The sequence below is a fragment of the Oryzias latipes genome, chromosome 11, assembly GCF_002234675.1.
Source record: "Oryzias latipes chromosome 11, ASM223467v1".
NCBI classification, from domain to species: Eukaryota; Metazoa; Chordata; class Actinopteri; order Beloniformes; family Adrianichthyidae; genus Oryzias; species Oryzias latipes.
In genome coordinates, this window is record NC_019869.2 from 7,765,616 (window position 1) to 7,787,296 (window position 21,681).

Genomic DNA, 21,681 nt, shown 5'->3' on the forward strand with positions numbered 1-21,681 from the left:
AATTAAATTCCCTGGAAGCATTGGCTTGCTGGGAAAATCAATGAACTCATCACTGCTTGTAAGTTGAATAAAACTATAATGAGGTCCCGTTTTTTTTTAGAGAACTTATTATATTTTCAGCCGTGGTTGTGAGAAATTGCACACATTCTCTTAAAAAGGACTTCATTTCAATGTATGCTTACACTGGAAATGTAAGATAAGTATAAATACTACCTCTTTAAGACAAATTTAAATCTTAAAATTAGCCATAAACATTAATATTTTGATATATTGTTGTGGTAGTTCGAAATATTTCTTTAAAATATATGTCTTAGCTTCAGAAAAGGTTTTATATCTTTAATATAGGTCTATTTATACAAATCACTATTATCCAAATTATGTAAGGGTTAATGGCCGACGAAGTTCATTACTTTTTAACGCACGCCGTGGAAGCCTGAACCGTCCTCCATTGCTTCCGCGAAGTGCATCAAAAATTAATAAGCACACACTTCGAAGGTCATTTACCCGCTTATACCATGGTCAGTTACAAAAGCAATACATATTAACCAGGTTTTAGTCCCTAATTCTTGTTTTTTTCCCATTTGGATCACTTTTCTCACAAAAAGCGATGCGCCGCATCACGTAACATATAGTCCGCGTCGCGCAGCACCACCGCTGCAGTCAAGATTCAGCGATATATATATGCTGATCGTCCCGATGGGTTGAATAAAACATCAGTTCAGAGAGGAAGTTCACCTCTTACCGCTTGTTTTTGTCCAGATGATGAAGCAAAAGGTTGTTTTAAAGAAGTCAGCGCAGTGATACAAAACATTTAAGCTAGGTGACCGGAACTTCTTTTTTCACCGTGCGGTTATAAGGTTTTAATGCATACCCAGCAGCCAATCAGAATCGAGTATTCAACCGGACCATGGTATAAGCTGTTTGAAGCGCTAGAACAATATAGCTAAACTTTTCTAAACAATGATAAATTTAAGGTACTGTATAACATATTTTAACATAAATTTGCCTTTAAAATGATATGTAAGTGTTCTAAGTCAAATGAACCTTTTTTTTTTATAAAATATGATCTCTCAGCATCACCAAAAAAAGGTCTACTTATTAATGTTTTTAGGCAAAGAAACTTGTGTTTTATTTGAAATAGTGCATAAGTAACATGTTTTTGAGTTCATATGACTCAAGATATGAAAGTTTGATTGATTTAAGTTACTTCAACTTGCTGAAAAGTTATTATTAGTAAGTTAGCTTTGTCTAATATCAAGAGTAATAAGATGTTTGGAAATTAGACAAAAATACAGAGTTTTACGTTTTTGCAAGGATTTTAAGAGAATAAAAAAGTTGCTTTAATATGGGATTGAAATATTCCTTGGCCCTAAATTTTACATATTTAAAGTAAAAGTTTAGATACAATTGGTTAAAAATCTTGAAATAGTTCAGATATTCTCAGCCAACGAGGAATCAGTAACAGTCTCTTTGTGCAGTTTTGCAGTTTGTATTTCAGTTCTCATTTAACGTAGGCTTCGTTTTCACTGAGTCCAGTTCGGCCCGGTCCAGTCCGTTTTAGAATGTCACAATTTTTTGCAGATCATTGCTTAAACTGGTCAAGGCTGTTAAAAGCTCTGTTCCAGCCAGGCGGCATTTATATACAGACTTAATAAAGTGAAAAAAGCACAACCCAGTTCAAAATTCTAATTCTAGGATCAGAACAGTTAGAACAAAACATTCTGTAAAACAAGAATATTTTTTCCTAGTCTTCATTTTACTGTGATATTAGTGGAAGAAACTAAATGCTGTGGAGTTCTGTCTGATATTTTGTGCTGAATCTACTTTGTAAAAGAGGCATCTTTGCCTTTGTCTTTGTCCCTGAGAGCAGTTTAGCCTACAGACAAGCAGGCGTTATCTTTCATGATTAGATCTTATCCAGTTATCTCTGATGGCTCTTCTCTCAGAAACCATCCATCCATTCATGCTACTAATAATATCTAATCTTCCTAAGATCCTGCATGCTCAGCTTTTAAGCCAATGATACATAGGTCAGCCTGAAAGCAGAGTGTGACAATTCCAACCTGTATTCCTGCCCCTTCTGGAACAGAAATTTTCCACACACAGTTCTGGTTGTTGTCATACGGCTCTGGGTATCCTGGCGATAGGATGGTCCCACGTCGGGAGGTCAAGACCCCGCCGCAGGGAACTAGAACCAATAAAAAAAAAGGGGGATTACAACGTGTTGTTCTGCATTTGATTAGAAGATTTTTTAAAGATTAACATGTGAAAATTGAGTTTTTAGGCATGGACTCACCAACACATGTCGGCAGGGTGTCATTCCACTGTGCCAGGTTGTCAGGTACGCTTTCACAGCGGATGGCAGAGGAGCCGTGCAGCACGTAACCGGGGTTGCACTCGAACTGCACCAAGTTACCTACTGCAAAGTCATTTCCCAGTCGTTTACCAAACCGTGGCTCTGGGACTGAACTGCACTGCGTGGAGCTGGTCCGTGGTACAGCTGAGGGTGACAGAGAAACGCCATTAGCATTAAAATAAATTACAGGAAACATTTTTTTTTTAATGGACAACCATTATGTCCTAGATGTGACACTGCTTGTAAATTGAAAAATAAAAAGTAATTTTTCTCTTGGTACTGAATGCATTTATCTAAATAAAAAAAAGTTTCAACATGTGGATTTTTAAAAAAATTGTTTAACATTTGACAAACACAGTGAAGCAGATTAATAAGGTTAATGGCCATTTGGGAGCTAAATACATTATTAAGGTAGTTTGTTTTGTGTCCTTGATTTTATCTGCATTTATCTCTTTTATGATAAAACTTATATGTATTTTGTTTAAAACTGGAATGCTGGGAGTCATGCCAAATCAGTTGAAAACCTCCAACCATTTTCTGCAGTGCAGGGGCCTCATTTATAAAACTTTGCGTAGGATTTGCGTCAGAAGTGGCGTACGGATGAAACATAGGACGTGCGTACGCACAGAGATATTCGGAGTTATAAAACCGTGCGCACGCACATCCTACGCATCTTTCTCTTAATAAATCACAACCAATTCTAAATGCTGCGCAGCTTTTGCGGCCTCATCACACGCCCATAGTTGCCCATAAATAGCCCGTGAAACACCCACAAATGAATATTCATTGATTGCGAAACCATGCCAAACACGGAGAGAAAATCAAAAAAACGTAACTTCACTCAATGTGAAGTATAAGTTATCGTTGGCGAGGTGGAAAAGAGGAGAATAATGTTGTTTGGAGGACACAGTGTGGGCATTACTAATGCCAAAAAGGCACGTGAGTGGCAGACGGCGGCAGACGCCGAAAATGCTGCAGCCTCACAACCTCGGACCGTGGCCGAAATAAAAAAGAAAAGGTCGGACATCAAAGTCAAAGCAAAAAAACGTCTAGCGCTGTACACGGGTGGGGGGAGGGGGGGGGGACGACATCGGAGCTGACCCCTCCTGATGACAGACTGGCGGCAATAATTGGGGAATCCCTTTTAAGTGGAGTGGTGACTGAGGCGGAGGGGGACACCGACGCGCCAGATGCACCGGGTGACACACCCCCAAAAGCCCGCAGAGGAAGTCGGAACCGGCTCATAATCCACTCGTCCTCGTTTGCCAACAAGTCTCCTTGCTGTCTAAAGATACGTTCACTCCGAATTCTTCCATTTGCCACATGTTCTAAGAGCGCAAGATCAGCCATTGTGCGTCATTACGCATTGTGATGGGGCATTTTATTTCCCTCCATTTAATTACATCTGACAAGCTACAGATGTCGGGAATAATCGACGTGGAAATGGGAAATTGATCAGCGCAAATGTAATTTCTTGTTGCTTTCTGAATGGTTGAGACATACGCCATACATTGTTTTATGAAAAATAAAACAAACTAAAGGCATATGCATGAATACCATAATTCCATAGCTTATGAAGAAATATTTTACTATGAAAACAACTTTCCCCAGTGGAGAATTAATGCATCTCTCTCTATCTATCCATCTGTCTGTCTAATTGCTCCTATATCTGCTCCGCCAGACGGACACATTGACGGGAATATCAATTGTGTACATTATTTCACAACATGCCAATATTGCAGAACATGTTTCACTTTTCTTTTTGCAAATATGTGTTCATTTGAATTTCTGTTGTAATTTTCGTTTGATTTTTTTATTTGTTTCACTGCTGATCGATCAAACGTGTTCGTGTAGGCTGTTAATTGTAAGACTTGCCTTGTGAAGTCTTAATGTTATTTCTGAGAGGCAGTATTGTCATTTTCACTTTCACGTGTTTCTTCCATCTGCCGACGGTGTCGCCGTTTCTCATTTCACCCGTTTTTGTGCGTACGCCTGGGTCAGAGCTTGCGTGAAGGACCGCACATTTTCCCGTCAAGTTTGCTTTTTATAAATCTCAATTATTGCGTAGAGAGTGGCGTACGCCTTCTTTTGTGCGTACGCAACGTTTATAAATGAGGCCCCAGGCCTGTAGTCCCTCTGAAAACCTCCAACACATGCTCCTCTGCATCAGTGTTATTTAAAGTCAGGTCCATGTCACGGGCAGTGATACACCACCACACCATCACAGATGCTTTCTTTTGCACTTTTCACCGATAACAGCCCGAATGGGCTTTTCCATCAACGCCATGTAAAATCTAACATCTTTTTTTCCCCCAGAGGCGAAGCAGAAATCTGCACTCTGACCGCAGAACATGTGTCCAGTGTCTGCCTGTCTTTCTGACAAGCTCCAACATCTCTGCTGTGCTACTTTGGGAAATAATTATGCAGTTTTCTTTTGCCTCTGCACCAGATATTTTCAGGTTAGAGTCTTTCGTGCACTGATAAACAGATATATTTTCTGTTTTTCTTTAAATCAAGTTTAGTTATCAGAGCACCAGTTTTAAGACAATATCACCTTAAAGAGCTGTACAGAAAAATAGAAAAAAAGCACAACAAACTTTAAAGACTATTTTAAACCAACATGTTCAAATAAAAGAACATTTGTTAAAATGGCCTTCATAAGTGACAAGCACTCGACAATATAAAAAAAAAAAAACGTGTAATCCACTGAGAGGAGAAAAATGGTTTGTGTGATATTCCTCAAGTTCACTACTGAATAAAGACAATAGGAAGCAGCTACTGGTGTAGCTTTTGTTTAGCCGTGGTTGCCCTGAAATCAAGTCACAAGTCTCTTGAGAATGCAAGACAATTCATTTTTTCAGTCACTGCACATGAAACTTAAGTGTTTTTCAAATGTAAATCACAGACCATATTAACCATGTCTGATAGATTAACTTGGTATACAGTAGAGCCCTGCGCGGGACTATTTTCTTCATCCCCCTCCCGCCCGCACCCGCCAAATTTCTGACCAATCCCGCCCGCTCCCGCAACGTATGCGTTACACTCCCGCCCGCTCCCGCAAAACTCATAGAATTTAGTCCCGCACAGTAATAGAGATGCATTGATTTTGTATCGTCTCCCGTCCCGCAGGAAAAAACACGTATTTTTATTGATATTATTAAAGAGATTCATGTCCCTCCTCCAGTCTCATCTTTTCATGCATTCCTCTTTTGTGTAATGTGCAACATAATCATTAAATATATTTTCACAAATCCTGTTCGGTAAAAAAAGTGTGCGTGTGTGCGCGACATTGTTTGTCCACGACAGACGGCCTGAAGCGCGATGAACCAGCTGGGATAGATGCAGGTCAAAGTCATTTGCAGGAAGAAAAACATTGTAATGGTTCAACAGAGCTGAAAATCTATGAATTAATTTTTTCCTGACGGAAAAATACTTTTTTTTTTTTTTAGCTTCAGCCTTTTCCCGTTTTTGCTGTTTTGCGCCTCAGTGGGGCATCGAAACGCAGATCTGAACACGATGAACCTCGTTTGAGGTTCTTTTCTGCTTCATCAACTGACATCATGTCCCTGTCAGGAAACCTCTGCTTCTTCCTTATCGCGCAGTGTTGCCAGATAGATTGACAGCTCTTTCATCCTTCTGTTGCGCTAGAGCGTTCCAACTAACGTGTTAACCTGCTATGACCGTATTTTGCGCTCTCTGTGTAGAACACACTGGGAGCGCGGGGAAAATAACTCTAAGCTGCAGAGGATGTGAACAGGTGAACAGGTAGAGAGGAAAAGCAGGTAAAGAGGCGGGGGAGGGGCTTTGGCTTCAAACTCTGTCAGAGAGATGGAAACACGGCGTCAGATTGAGAAGCAGCTTTCACTGCGGGAGTTGAAGCAGAGACTCTCTCTGGGATGATTCTATGAACTCAAACATGGAAACATGATTATCAAGCAGAACTCTTTAAAATAATAAACCTGATCTCTCCACATTCTTCGTGTCTACCATGCATTGATGCACACATCGCTCCATGCAGCGATCAGACCAGAACTTTAGCTGATAGCTCCGCCCATACGCGACCGCGGTATCAGGCTTTAAAGAACACAATTTCTAAGAGGCGGGGCGGGGCGCTGCACACCTCCAACAACAGGTTAGATGACAGTGGCCATTGGGCGTCTCTACCTGGTGCCTTCACGGAGCTTCAGTACATAAGACTCCAACAGCCGCACAGCCTAACGTAGTCCACTATTATATATTCATGAGATATTCATGGCAAAACTGATCCCGCAGAGTTTTTTTTTGCCGCCCGCTCCCGCCCGCAGTACAATTCAAACCGCCCAATCCCGCGAGATTTGCGTTGGGTCCCGCGGGACCCGGCGGGACCCAATCCCAATGCAGCTCTCTAGTATACAGCACAGCCTATCATTACCATGTAGAAGTGGCTTTTTGCATTAGCATCTCTATTCACTAATGACCCAAACTTTCCAGGTACAGAGTTTATGCAGAGCAGTTTTGCATCCCATTGCAAGTTTCAGCCTTTGAAACTCCAGGGGCCTCATTTGTAAAACACTGTGGAGTTCAGTTTAAAACACTTGTCTACATTAAATATGTGAAGACACTTGTAAATTGTGAAAGCATGCATCACATGGTTTCACATATACATCTTTCTGTGAATATCAATCCGCCCTTTAGATTTCTTCCACTTACTGAAAGATTTGTACAAAAGGTTTGCACAAAACTGTGTATTTTTCAATAGCCATCTTTTTGGTTAAAGCCTTAGTCACATGTACCCATGCAGAGAGTTGACCTGTATGGGTTCTGAGAGTATTTGGATTACTCAGGCCCATGGAAGGTCATAGCTGCTTTTTTTAGGGAAGCGCAGATGTGTCTTGCAGTTCCCTTGACACTCGTATAGCCACCTCAAGGGATGTCATATATGTAATCTATGATTGTCATGTGTGTAGTAAGTGTATAGTGAAGTATCCACTAGAAGCACGTGAGCCACTACACCCTTACCTTCCATGTTGCATAAATGTTCCCTATGACCTGCTGTCCACAGCCTGACCGTAGATAAAAATTGCACAAACAATCTGGCTGTAAGGACTCACCAAGCAGTCTACAACTTATCTATTTCATTCGGGCCACCTGCGTGCCACATACAGGTTTGCCCATTATTTACCCACAAACACACACCCACACACACACTGAAGGAGGAGGGTTTGGGGAAGAGAAGGAGGGCGGTAAGAATCTGTGCCCTGTCAAGGCTACCCCACTTAGGTGGGACACAGCCTTAGTATATAGATAGATAGATAGATAGATAGATAGATAGATAGATAGATAGATAGATAGATAGATAGATAGATAGATAGATCCACCTGTAAAGGCAGTGTCTAAGGCTTCAATTGTAGGCAGTGAATCAAAAAGTTTTTGAGACACACTCCAATTACCTCCAAAACTAGGCTACGGCACAAACATATGTTGTCATGTTAATACATTTTTGATAAAACATAAAAATACTCCATGTGAGTCTTTGCAAAACATAGATACTAGAAAATACAACATTTTACCTTGGTAGACAAAATGAAATCCTTTTGAAGTCTCAGGTCCTACGGTTGTAAACTTGATGGTAATCTGGTTTCCTGAACTCAGAGGAAGAGATTCACCTACAACAAAGTTAAAAAGGACAAATTTAAAAACATCAAATGCTTTAGCCTTTGTTGTGAGTTTCCTTCGTTAACAGATGAAGTCAGTCATTCGATCCTTACCAGAATGGGAACCAGAGAGAGAAGACAACAATGTGTTCTGCTGGCTGGGTCCATCATATATTTCCACCACATCATTAAGAGACGTCTGGAACAACACAAACTGGCCAAAGAGAACTAAAGGCAAAAATGAAGAAGAAAGAGGAAGAAGTCAGATCAAGTGATCATTTCACCACTATTGAATGGTGGCAAATTATCATTCTACGCCACTGTTCATGCCTGACCTTCCAATGATAAAATTAACCTGTAAAAGCTCATTTAAATGTTATTAAGCTCAAGTGTCAACTTCGATTTGAAGCCAACTATTGGCAGAAAATTACATATCAGCACGCTTAATAATCAAAACATCACTTTATCTTCATCATGATCTAGGCTCTCCCCATTACCCAGCCATCAAATGGGTACAGAATATCAGTGCTGTCAGTTCGTGTCAAATGCTAATGCAGGCATAAACTTTATGAGATTTTAAAACATATGTCAGTATGAAAGCACATTCTTCTGGCTTTGAAATAACATTGGAATAGGTAAAAGTGAGAACGTTAAGATATGAACTCGTCAAAAAATATATGCCACATAAATCGTCTAAAGCATAAGCTCCCGCAGAAAACCTGGAGTGGATGGTGGTTACTAATTACATGAGGCTGTTTTAATTAAGCTACCCCACCCATGACTCCTAGAGTATATGGAAAATGAACCCAGCAGTACCAAGCATGAACAAGAATCAAGAGCCTGATATTTTTCTTTTTTGGTCTAAGACAGTCATTTTTGTCTTAGCTAAGCATCAAAGCAAATATTAAATGTATCAACTTGCAGGTATGTAGGTGTATCATTATTGCTACGTTTGCACCGGGCTTGGAAACGCGCTTTCAAGAAACCACTGCCAATTAAAAAGTCTATGTAAACACCCCTTTATGGGATTCCACGTTCAAAACTCTCATGGTTAAGCATCGCTACTCAAGTTTTTAAGTCCATTTGCGTACAAAATGTGCAGGGATTGAATGCACACTGAATGTTAAACCAGTTAAACTTTGACCAATCAGGGACGTAAATTTGGTAGTAACGAATGGGTAGCGTCCCTTTCAATGCACGGAAGTACCAAACATTTGAAAAGTGATCATAAAAGAGACATTAATAATCACGGTTTGTGCAGAATTCTTTCACATATCGGGGTAGAGCTGTAAAAGCCTGTTGGAGCCAAATGACATAAGTAAACAGTAATTGGTCTGAGTCAATGTTTCTATGGCAACTATTGGTGCCAATCAGGAGTAAGCTTGTTCGAAATCCACACTCTTTCCACGGAAAGTGGGCTTGGGAGAATTTGTCGAACATTCGAGGTGGGGGCCAGTGGGCACCACATGCTTTTACTGAGGCTCCTGTTGAAATCTTGCTGTTCCTTGCAGTCACTTTTTGTGCTATCTTAGATGACCCAACCCTTGCACTGATGTGTTCTCCCTACCATGACAAAGGTGGATAAAGGTGGAAAGATTTCATGTAATCCATGGACACCAGTGAAGATCACAAATCATTGTAGAAAAAATGTTCAGCGCATTGTCTAGGGTCTAGATGACCCAACTCCCAATGCTAAAGTGCCTAGGATAGCACAAGGGTTACACATGCATGTCTTCAAGTGCTATCCGTTGTTCCAACAGTGTTCCGCATGGCGTGCACACACTCCTCTGCATACATAAACTTCCTGTAGACTTGCACACAGAAAGCAGCTCTGCAAGTACAGCCAGAGCCTCAGAAAAAAATAAATTTAAAAAATCCTAATACATCTGATTGGTTAGTTTAGAACTTTAATAACTTGTGATAAAGACATTCCTATCAAGAAATAAAATAGTACTTGCAAGAAAATTCTTTAAAAAGTTCCTGTTTGGAACTTAAGGGGGGAGGGATTGCTCAGTCCAGTTCTCTTATACAGTCAATGGTAGCGATAGACCACTGTAAATGCCGTATGCTAAAAGTGCGCACAAAAACCAGTGTTTTTGAACGTACCACACATTCCCAGTGTGCACCTAGCTTAAGAAACAATAAGCATGTTCTTCGAAAAATTAAAGTACTATACTTGCTACTTTCTTCCTTTTACACTCATACTTATACACACATATCCCTGTCTCAATCTCTTCCTCACACCCACTTGAGCCCCAAAGGCTGAATTGTAAGGGATTAAATCTGAACAATGGCAAGGGTATTTGGCTATAAGAAGGTCAGTGGCCACTTTGCACAAGATTGTCTCCCTCTGTGGATTTATTTTAAAGCCAAAGATTTCCTCTCTGCATTCATGAAGTATCCTTTCCAATGTTAGATTAAAGACAAGTCATATAGGGAGGAAACACAACCGTGGGTTTTCCAGAAGATTTAGATCTGTAGAGCAGTGCATCTTTATATTCAGCTTTGCATAGTTGGATCTTATTCGTTGGTGTGAGTATATAAGGATAATTGCAAAGTGCCAGGTGAAGACAGAGTGGCAGGCTTTTGCACATTTGCTGAAATATAAAAAGTGCCATGCATGGCTAGATTTAAAAGATCTAATTAGGGTTTTCATCTCCTTTTGCTGTGAGATTGAAATGTGATGCTGGTAGAGGAGGAGCTCAAGGCTGAAATTATTTCAAAGCAGAAGCTCATATGCAAATCTAAAAATTTGTAGGATATGACTAATAAGATGGCTCTAGTTGCTACTTATATTTATTTTTTTCATTGTTACAAAAACACCAAAGTCCAACAAAAGATATGGATGTTTAAAGTCACAAACAGGACAACAGCACAACTGCACGACTCACTGTGTTTACCACACAGCTCATTTCTGCCTCTAAATTCTACTTTCATTCGCCCAGGAGACTCATCAAGCCATCTGGGCCCTAAACTGTCCAGCAGTGTTTGCATCAATCCGCTGAACATATCAGGTGATTGAAAATGTTTCACGGTTCATTTGGTTTTTTGAGCTCCAGACATCAGACAGAGAAAAAAATAAAGCCTTGGTCTCCATGGACCTGCCATCTTGTCACTTGATGTGCATGAGTTGGTGTCCTCAGCAGAGACATCACCCAACGGTGCTTGATAGCAGCAGCTTGTACGTTGCAAACTCTATGCATATACGGGTTGGTAGCTGTACAGATTTTTAGAGGGGATGAAGGAAACTTACATGTAGCCGTATCCAAAACAATACAAATCACAATTATGAAATGAGATTCAATAAGCCAGGAAGGGTTGAGATGAATTCAAATGATTTTAGATAAGTTTTCAGATAACGAGTTGAGGTAATTCATTTATAATCCCACTGTAAAAAAACTCAAAATATTTACTTCATGATTCATATTTATTTTCTTGCCAACTGACAATTTAAAGGGCCTATATCATGCTTTTCTTAAGCCTTTCAGAGTAAACTATATCTATGTATATGTTAATATATTACTTTGGCACACAAAAGAAAGATTTCTTTTCTTTCAGAATGTGTCGTTTGTTTCTGGTTTAAGAAACAGCAATCGCATGAGGCAAGATAAACACCGTCTCATCTCTAAATGTCACTTTAATCATGGAATTCTGACCTGAAATCGAAAACTAGGCCTGGAAGTGTCTTTTCATCACACATCTACCAGAACTCCCAAAGGCTTGGTTTTGCTGGCATTGTACCCCTATTACTACTCAGACAAGTTTTAATGTCAGTTTCTTTCACTCTGTAAGAGTCATAAAAAAACATTTCCAAACAAAATAGACACCATGAAGTTTTCATGAATATTCATGCACTCAGTTGCATGAATCAACATTTTTCAGGGTTCCTAAGCGTTTCTTCAAGGTAAATTTAAAACTTTTTTAAGACCTTGCATATGAAAAATCTAGACCAATTTCTCTCCCTAATTCCCCCCCCCTCCCCCCCATGGAGGAAGAAAAAACTAAATCCTTAAATTTCAGAACAATAACTGGTCAGTAATGGATTAATGTAATACATTACAATTACTAGACTGCAGAAACCCTCATTACTTCATTAATCACATTTTGGTGCAGTGAACCATCGCTGACTAATCAAACAAATGTGTGTAAACAGTTGGCTCTGATATTGTCTATTGGTTAAATGAAACGTAACAATAAAAAAATAGTCCCTGAGGCATGTGCGCTAATGCAGAGTTGGAGATTGGTCAAAGTAAGAAGAAGCGAGCTGAAAATGCATGTGGACGAACACGAGGCAAACACATTTTTGTTTAAATGCAAGTTATCTCCCCGGAGATGAACTGCTTTCCACTACCCTGGTGTCAATGAGCAAATTGTCTATCCACTAGGCTACTATAGTATAATGTATATATTATGCTATTTTTTTATGTTCATGATGAAATCAATGAGGTGATGTCAAAAGACCTGACTGCCCATGTGTAGCCTCTATATTTTTAGGGTGTCTTGTTTGTGCTAGTTTTATTTCCTTGAGAATTTGTATGTGAGTGGAAAAAAGTAATGAGTAGTGAACTGCTTTTTAAACTGGTTAATGAATAAAGCAATTAATTACTCTTTTCATCCAGTAAATAAAGTGAATTAATCAATTACTATTTATAAGTACCTAACACTGATTCTTGTTTACTTGTTTGTTTGTACACATATTAAAATTACACTTGATTCTCTTGTAAGAAACACAAGGAATTTGGAAAACTTCAGCTGCAGTGTTCAGTAGCAGGTATTTATCTCTGAGTCACACTGGTTGAAGTTTTTAGACTGAAGATGCCCTGGATGGATTTTAGGTCAGTGAGTTGGATTCTTTAAAATGAACCAACATTGACCACAAATCATATTAGCGACCACAAATTATTAAATGAATTATGTTAAAATGAATTATAATGGCCCTAATGCAGATAAATGCAGTAGAGAATAAATCTTTCCTGTACATAAAAAGGTAGACGGAGCTTTGTGGAAAACATATTTGAACTGAATTTTGTATTAAAGAACTTGATAAATACAAAAAATGCACCTTCTTCTGTGAAATTAGTAGGGGAGAAGAAGAAAATGACAGCTTATATATCTTCGTCCTCACTTGCAATCTTCCTCTTGAACAATCTTCTCTCCATTCTGCTATATTTGATGACTTTTCCAAACACATTAATATTTTTATTGCATATCTCACTTCTACTATTGCACTGGGTTTTATCTTAAACTATCAATCACAATTGTGTACCGAAAACGGTGGGAAAACTTTATTGTTTTTCTTGTCTCTTTGCAAACTAACCAACCTCCAGTTTACACATAAAAATGCCTCCTTGGCAGTGAATGAGTTGAGGGTCTCCGCACAACAAATCAAGCGTACCCTGACTGTAACACGCACAGGTTCAGTGTGTTTGTTTAGGGAAGTGAGAGAGTTAGCGGATAACTTTAGAGGACATAGGGAATCACATTTTGTAGCAATGATAAGACACTAAAAACTACAAAAACGCTAGAATGATGAGATAAAGTGGTGCGCAGTTCACAGTTTTAGCGGCATCAGCCCGCAGCTGCTTTTGAATAAGTCTTAAAAAACACCAAAGACCAAAAAACACAGCTGTGCATTCGTACCTTTGCAAGATCTCATACCGGTACACAGTACCCGACAGGACCGGCTAAACAGCCCTGGTCACAACTAGCTGAAACAGGTGCTTCTTTATTTCCCTTCTTCTTCTTCATCTTCTTTTTCTTCTTCCATTTTATTTATCTATTTTTTTTAATTAGTGGTTGGCGTCCAGCGTGATTTTTTTTTTTTACCTCCACAATCGTAGTTTAAAAAAAAATAACTTTAGACCAAAAAAGTCATACAGAAAAAGTTTTAAATGACACTATTTTTAAAACCAAGATGCCAAGAACTTAAGACTCTTTAAATTCTTTTTTTTTTGAGGCCTTATTTCTAAATACAAAAACTCAAGACTTTTACGACTTTTTAACCCAGCGAGGTGAGAACCCTGGTTTTCTATTATTTAGCACACTTTCAGCATTTTTTTGACATTTAAAAAAAAATGCAGATTGCAAATTTCCGTTTCATTTTAATTTTTTTCGTGTGATGGGTCTTACCAAACTCTCTAGGTACTGATATCGAGTAGACGCATGTTTGTCCAGAAGTGTAGTTTCTGGGGAAATTTGGTGACAAAACAGTTCCCTCTGATCCTGTGGATCGACTGCCACAAGGAGCTGGAATTGTGAACAAAAAAAAACAAAACAAAAAAAGCTTAGACAGCAATAAGGCTAAATTAACGGTAAGGAATTAAAATGTAAGTCTCATTTTCACCTTGACAGCTTGGCAAAGCTCTGTTCCATCCGGGTCTGCCATCATCTCCCATGCTACAAGTTAGAGTGGAATACCCCTAAACAAAGTAAAAAGTCAAAAATGGATGAATTACATTTTAATTTAAAAAATGTTGTCATTAAATTAACCAAAAGTTACACTTTTCCAGAGGCTCACAACTGGTGCCAATTAAAAAGACAGTACCGTAATTTCTGCACTACAAGGGGCACTTAAAAGTCTTTATTTAAAAACAAAACAACCAAAAAACGACATTCTGAGGACTTTATATAAGGATTTTGGTTTTCCTAACTGTTGAAACGATTTTGAGAGGTAGATGGTCCTCTATCAAAATGTTTGGTTGGGTGTTATTGTGAATAACTCGGCTAACATGTAGCGGTGTCAGACTTTTTTTTTACGTTTTCCTAACAATTATGTCTGTTTTACCGGCATGAGTCAGGTTTTTTTTTATTACGTATTGTTTACAGGGTTGGATGTTATAGACTTTGTTAATAAACTAACAGTTAACACTTCTAGTATGGTTTATGTGTAGGGTGTTAAAAGAAGTTCTAGAATGACTGTGAACAAAGTTATTAAATTCTGACGGACTTTTCTCTGATTACTTTGTTTCACTTAATGCACACAAAGCTTCGTTCACACCGCTCTTGACAATGCCCGTTCAAGCGGCAACTTCCAATAAAAAGTCAGGTTTCCACGTCCAAAACACTTTTGTTCAGACGTAGCTACGCACGATAGAAGCCCCTCCCTGCTTGTCCAGTGTGAACACCATGGGCTATACGCTAGTTAAACTTGCTTTTATCGTGTTCTTGAACGAGCATGAACATAGCCTCTAATATATGACATAATTTGGAAAATAGACCGATCATTGATGGTGCACCATGTAGTTCGGAAAATCCAGTAGTATGCATTGGTTGGGAGATCTTTAGGTTTAGAAATGTCCTCTAATCAGTCACCCATGTATCAACAAATCGCTAGTTGGCCCATCTATCCACCACGCAACCAGAGAACCAACCCCAAACTCAAGCAGTCCTATTGACAAAAACAATCGCTAGTTCCAGGAACATTAACAGACGTTCAGCTTTTTGTACCTGTAAAACATATCCTGCTTCACAATAGAAAGTGACTGTAGAGCCCAGTTTATAATCAGATCCCAGCCTGGTCCCATTCAGAACCACCCCCGGGTCAAAACAGGACTCTCTTAGTTTGGCTGTAAAGGAAAACAGCAGAGAACAGTAAGAGGTTGTGCAAAGTGAAAGACACATAAACGTTATCGATGAAATGAATGTTAACTAAGTTCTTAGCTGTAATCAAAAGAGGCAGGCAAAGCACTGGTCTTTCTGGGAGTCTGGTTTACTTCGATCAAGTCCGATCCTTTGCCTTACTTTCCAAGTGGTGCGATGCAGACCTTAAGTGTGTGTAATTTTTTATTGTATAATAGAAATTCAACTGCTTGCATTTTGAGTATCTGGATTATTTCCAAAGTAAGTAAAAATGAGTGAAAATTATGAGAGACTTGTGCCAAGCCTAAAAATCTCAAATACATTTATTTTCCTCTGTAGCCCAAAGTGACCACTGCAAAGCCCTGAATACAAACACACCAGTACAGTTTAGTTTTACAGAAAAAAATGGAGTTCTTGCTGACAGCTGACGGTTTGCGTTGTGCTGCTGACAGCTAAGGTTTCCTTTTTTTTGTAGAAGCCCTTCAGAATCAGTTCCATCAGTATTCAGCTAACATACAGCATAGGGAAAGGCACTGTTTGTAGACTATTTTACCTTTGTATTCCAGATGAAAACCAGTGTAAGAGACAGAGCCATCACTGCGGAAAGCTAAGAGCATCGTGTTTGAGCTGCTTTCTATCCGCTCAGGGAGTTTGCTGTCCTGGAAGCTGCCAATAAGAGGACTGTTGCTATCTGGGCCGTCGTAAATGTACAGGAAGTCGTAGTTTGGCTCAATGTTGAAGCTAGATGGAGACAAATGAGAGAGAACAGAAAAGTCAGCAAAAAAATAAAGGTATCACGTAAGTAATTATTATTAGTTTTTTTTTTTTTTTTTTTAATTGAGCTTGGTCTAAGAAGGTTAACTTGTAGTGGAAGGGTTTGTCTGTGTACCAGCATTTTCTTCCCCAGAAAATTTGGCCACTATAATTACTTCAGTTTTGCAAAAGAGCACAAAAGTGAATTTGAAATTACCTTCGGTTTTTGAAGATATTGAAAACCTTTTTTTTTTTAAAATCTTTTTGTACCATGCCCTACCAAAAAGTAGTCTGTTTAAGTGTACTACAAATATACTTAGTGTTCTTCAACTGCCATAATTCAGTATAAACTATCTATATATTTTACAGATAAAATGTTGCAGTTTTAGTCTGATAAAGTATTTAGTTACCAGACTTCCTATACTACACAAACATGGTAATAGTATACTTCAGGTATTATGGTCTGTTTGGTTTATTTAAGCAATTACTGTTTGTATTTTATGACTTATTCCATGGTCTTTTACAATTACCAGTATGAAGCCCATTGAGACAACTATGTTGTAACATTAAGCTATATAAATTAAACTGAATTGAAATGGTCTGTTATTGCATCATCATGTTTTGCAAATACTTGCAAAGTAGCACGAAGAAAAGCAGTGAAGCACACTAAAAAGTTCTGTCAATTTAAAAGTGGAACGCAAAAAGGATCAAAGTTCAAGTAATTGATTATTTATAAATTATTTGATTTATATAATTTGGTAATACACACAACTATATGTTTTCAAGCTTAATAAGCTCACTCAAAAAAAAGCACTGTAAAGGTAAAATATTACCTGATAAAGGCAAGTGACAGGACATAGTCAGAGTTGACAGCAATGAGCCAGTCACAGTCCTTGGAGTGAGGGTAGGGATGTGGGTAATTAGGGGAGAGTATAAATCCATTGGAGCCAGTAAGGTTTCCTCCACAAGGAGCTTTGATGATAACACAGAGGAAAGCGTTTTAATGGATGTCAGCCAGTCATCATTTTCAGAAGACTGCGTTCAAAATGCAGCATCAGTGTAGACAAATAGGATACACATGATCTCTTTTACACAGCACTTTTATAATGGGTGTGTCCTTGAGCCAGTTCCGCAAAGCCAGCTTTTTTGCCACATGTACTCTTGTCCCCGTAGGATATGTAAAATATATTGAAATTGGACTTTTCACCTATACAGACAGGAGGACTGGGCTGCCAGTAGTATCGGTTATCCACTTGTATGCAGGTTATTTTGTCATCCCCCTGGAGCTCATATCCGGGGTCGCACTGAAAAGAAACCGAATCCCCCGGCTCACGGCCGTCTCCACTACGGCTGCCATTCATTGGTACACCTGGGTCCCTACAGGCTGTAGCGACTGAGCCTACATGGAAAGGAGACAGAGACAAAGTGGAGAATGTCGAAGAAAGAGGAGAGCAATTACAAAAATCAAGGTCACACAAGATATTTATGGCTTCTGGACCCATGCCCACCACCTAACCTTACACCAAAAAAGGTGTGATAATAGTAACTTTTTACAGAACTGTGCTGTTCTGTTACCTATACCTCACATGATATTATCATTATCAAGTTAGGTAGGTGATTAACTGAAAACAACATTTTGACTTATTTTGCTATTTTTTAAAGCAGTTTTACATCTTCACCTGGCAGACATATAAAAAAAAAAACATTAAACTTGGCTGGATTACCCTCTATACTTAGAAATTTTGATCTCATCCCTATAAAACTATTCATATCGCATTTGATTAATACATTTCTGAGCCCCCTATCTAAATAGCATGATCAAAACTTCCCTTAAAAAACCATTCTAAATGTCTTATTCCATGTTTTCTGCCCTGAAGTTCATCATCATTCCACTAGGGGCAACAGAAGGGCTTCTCCTGCTCATTTCAAAATGGCTGCCTCTGTAAAAACAACATTTTTGGTTTAGCTAATTCTTCAAACTTTATGATGAGAATAACTCGTCTATTGTTTTTTTAGCACTACTTTCTGTATTGAAAAAATGCTAAATTTACTGACATCTAATTTCTTTTGTTACTGTTACTCCATGTTAAAAATGTGTGGATCAAATTTGAGACAGTGAGAAAATACAATGCTTTTATTCTGAACACTCATGGTAATATTTGCTTCTTAAACTAACTTCATTAAACTAAATGTGAACAAAAACTAACCAAATCACCCAACGTATCATTATTAATACAAAATATGACAACAAATGTTTTTGTGGATTTAATTTAAAAACATCTTATTTTCCCAAAGGAAATAAGTTTTCTGTCAACTAGTTAATGTAGTAGCCTTCACAGGGTGAAATATACCACCGTATCTTAAATTTGGATGAATTTTCCTCATGCATTTACATCTACGTTTAAATGTAATTATAAATATTGACTTATGTCTGCAAATGATGCATGTTTGAGTAACTCAGGCTGCTCTACTATTGCGCAGCGTTTACTTGCTGCACTGTATGTTCACTTGGGCTTGAATCTTGTAAATTTACGACTTTAAATCTGCAATATTACCCGTTTTTTTTTTTGGTGGCCCTAAATCTCCGCCGTACTATATATTTTTCAAACGCTCTGAAATAAAGTTTTTGTAGAACTAGTTAAAATAGAAATGTCATGTTGCATTTCTGTCTCAGTGAAAATGTTAGTGTTGTAAAAGGACTGTATATAATTGGCGTTTACTTATGCAAATATATTGATACATTCTTTGTCTAATTATTTTGATGGAAAGAGAGAAAAAAAGGATAAGTAAAGCTTAAGGGGAATTCTACAGATGTCAATCATAGTATTTTCTGGTATCACTTACTTGAGAACTGAATGGCAAATCCAGACTTGCTGATGTAAAAGTCAGTCTCAAACTGAACCGTCACTGTGTTCAGAGTAGAGTGGATTCCTTCTGGCAACAAAGATCCGCTGAGCTCTGCCAGAGGCATTTCATTCTCAGGTGGCCCATCCCAAACCTTCAGCATGTCATGGCTGGCTTCTGTGTCAAAGGCTAGAAACTGAAGGCTGCAATTAAGGCAAGAAAAATGAATAAAATAGTCAGCGTCCTCCATATTTTCAATCTTAAGCCTTAGTCCCACGCACCCGTATGTGGGGTTGACCAGTACGGGTTTGATGGGTTTTTGGGTTGTCTGGGCCCGTGGACGGGCGCAGAGAGACGCTACTGCATCTTAAGGGGAAGACAGGAGGTCTTGTAGTTCCCTTGAGCCTCATACAGCCATCTTAGGGACGTCATGAAAATGGAACGCATGATTGTCATGTGTGGTAAGCGCATCATGAAGTATTCGCAAGGCAAATGTAAGCTGCACGCACTTATGACGCACAAGTGATGTTTTTGTTCGTTGCCGTTATGCCACACCAGTCATTGGCAAGATGCAAATACTGGCTTCTTACTGACTACATGCAAATGCCACACGCACGGGGCGTGCACGTGATACGCACAGTAAGTGCCTGTACAATGCACATAACCTACACTCTGATTGTCTAATTTCCTCATGCCAAGGAACCAAGGAGCTACTAGCACTAGGACTAACTGGCTCCTTGTACAGTGCACAGGATTCGGGGGGTTGAAAAAAGGAAAACTCCGGATGACACACTTGCGTCTCACCTTCTTCATGCCTGTAGTAAAAATGTGCATGAACGTTGTCACCCTACGGGCTCACTTAGCTCTCCACAACCTTTATATTTCCCGCAGACCATCTACGTAACCTGTACAGGTTTGCCCATTTTTCGTCCGCACATGCCGTATCTACCCATAAAGGCAGTTCTGACTAAGGCTTTAATTTTATAATAATAAAATAATAATAAATAATTGTATTTATTGTTGTGAGAATTTATCTTTAAAATAAAGAATTATAGTTTAGAACATTTAAGGACAGAAAGTGACTGTTTAGACTTGTAAACTTTAAATATAATCTGACTGTATTAATTTTACTGATTGAAATCTTTAAGACACAACTTTGACACTGAAAGGTGTGGTTCAATAATGGCAAAACCTTGAAAGACAGCCTTTACCTCACAATGTTTCCTGAATCCACGTCAATGGTCCAGGTGCAGCGAAGGTTGTTGTCATAGGGAAATGGGTAACCAGGCGAGAGAATCCGCCCTGAAGACTCGCCTTTAAATTGTCCTCCACACTCCGCTACAGTTTAAAAAAACACAATATATATGGAAACATACTGTTTAACAGAGAGAAAAAAAAACATCTTTCTGTGTGTTTTATTTTATGTAAGCTGAAACATGACATTACACTCTCATCACTGAAGCCCCACAAAAAGCCAATTGATGGGAGGGCACTTCAGTGTGTTCGTGAGGCATGACAAGTCGGCCATTTATCTGTCGGTGGCAATTGTTTATCAAAGCAATCAGATCCAGCAGGTTTTCCTCTGTGGCCACTGCGCAGTGATTAAACGATCATCACGGAGACAAATGGACTAAAAAAGAAGCCAACATCCATCCTCCACGTCTCGCTGTCGTTCTCGCTCCCTCACACCCACAAGATGAAGTGCTGAGCGGAAGAGAGAAGTTGAGGAAGAAGAAACAAAGTGCTGATCTTGCATTCCTCCCTGAAGAAATCACCTTATATTATGGGACTAAAAAGAAAAAAAAAAACCTTGCCATCTCACTTTGTCTCTTTCAGTTATATATTTTCACAGTCTCCAGTCCTTCTTTGCTTCTCTCCGTCTGCAAGTTCCTCCTCCCTCAGGCTCCCTCATCTCTGGAATACATTATCTTGGGGAAAAGTAGCGATATACAAAGAGTTGGGATGGAGAGATCCGTGAAGCAGAAGGTAAAAGAAGTGGGAAAAAGGAAAGAACCAAAGGGGGCAAAGAAAGAAAAGACTAAGAAATAATAACACAAAATATAATATTAAGACTTGGGGTTAGATGAGGTCATAGTGTCACTGCTAAAATATATAGTCAGAATTTTAGCCAGTGCTTTTATGAGCCTTTTATTATTAATACAGAGAAAGAGAGAGAAAGGGAGACTTATTAAGCTGAATCCAAAATCAGAAAGGTTGAGAGGTAGGACTGAATAAAAAACACTTCAGAACTTTATTCTGGCTGGTAAACTGTTGCTTCAGGTTGTGGCAAAGCTGTGAGGTTTGTCAGCTTGTGTGGAATTCATTTTCATTTGGATTTAGTTAATGAAGACATGGGCAACATTCTTACATGTGGAACAACATTTGTTTTTGCTTTGAAAAGTACATCATGTTGTGAGATAAACAAAATAAGGAAACTGGATCTCTTGTTCTATACATCTAAGGTCTGATGTTACGCTCACACCGGTCATGTGACGCACAGTTTTAGGCCTTTTTACT

General features: G+C 38.8%; 2 protein-coding genes across 7 annotated transcripts in view; one reads left to right on the top strand and one right to left on the bottom strand.

Annotated features, from left to right (window-relative positions):
* Positions 1 to 21,681, top strand: part of LOC110015877 — a 755,614-nt gene that overhangs the window by 310,095 nt on the left and 423,838 nt on the right. The window lies entirely within an intron of this gene.
* csmd3 (CUB and Sushi multiple domains 3) overlaps positions 1 to 21,681 on the bottom strand; it is a 478,616-nt gene that overhangs the window by 77,346 nt on the left and 379,589 nt on the right. For all 4 annotated transcript variants that reach the window (XM_023959656.1, XM_023959655.1, XM_023959654.1 and 1 more), the window contains 12 exons: positions 20,376 to 20,502; positions 19,165 to 19,367; positions 17,528 to 17,719; positions 17,154 to 17,292; positions 16,121 to 16,308; positions 15,436 to 15,554; positions 14,333 to 14,408; positions 14,119 to 14,235; positions 8,104 to 8,217; positions 7,906 to 8,001; positions 2,297 to 2,500; positions 2,064 to 2,188 (listed from right to left, as the gene is read on the bottom strand). In XM_023959656.1, coding sequence (XP_023815424.1) covers positions 2,064 to 2,188; positions 2,297 to 2,500; positions 7,906 to 8,001; positions 8,104 to 8,217; positions 14,119 to 14,235; positions 14,333 to 14,408; positions 15,436 to 15,554; positions 16,121 to 16,308; positions 17,154 to 17,292; positions 17,528 to 17,719; positions 19,165 to 19,367; positions 20,376 to 20,502 — 1,700 coding nt within the window. The remainder of the gene's footprint in view (positions 1 to 2,063; positions 2,189 to 2,296; positions 2,501 to 7,905; positions 8,002 to 8,103; positions 8,218 to 14,118; positions 14,236 to 14,332; positions 14,409 to 15,435; positions 15,555 to 16,120; positions 16,309 to 17,153; positions 17,293 to 17,527; positions 17,720 to 19,164; positions 19,368 to 20,375; positions 20,503 to 21,681) is intronic.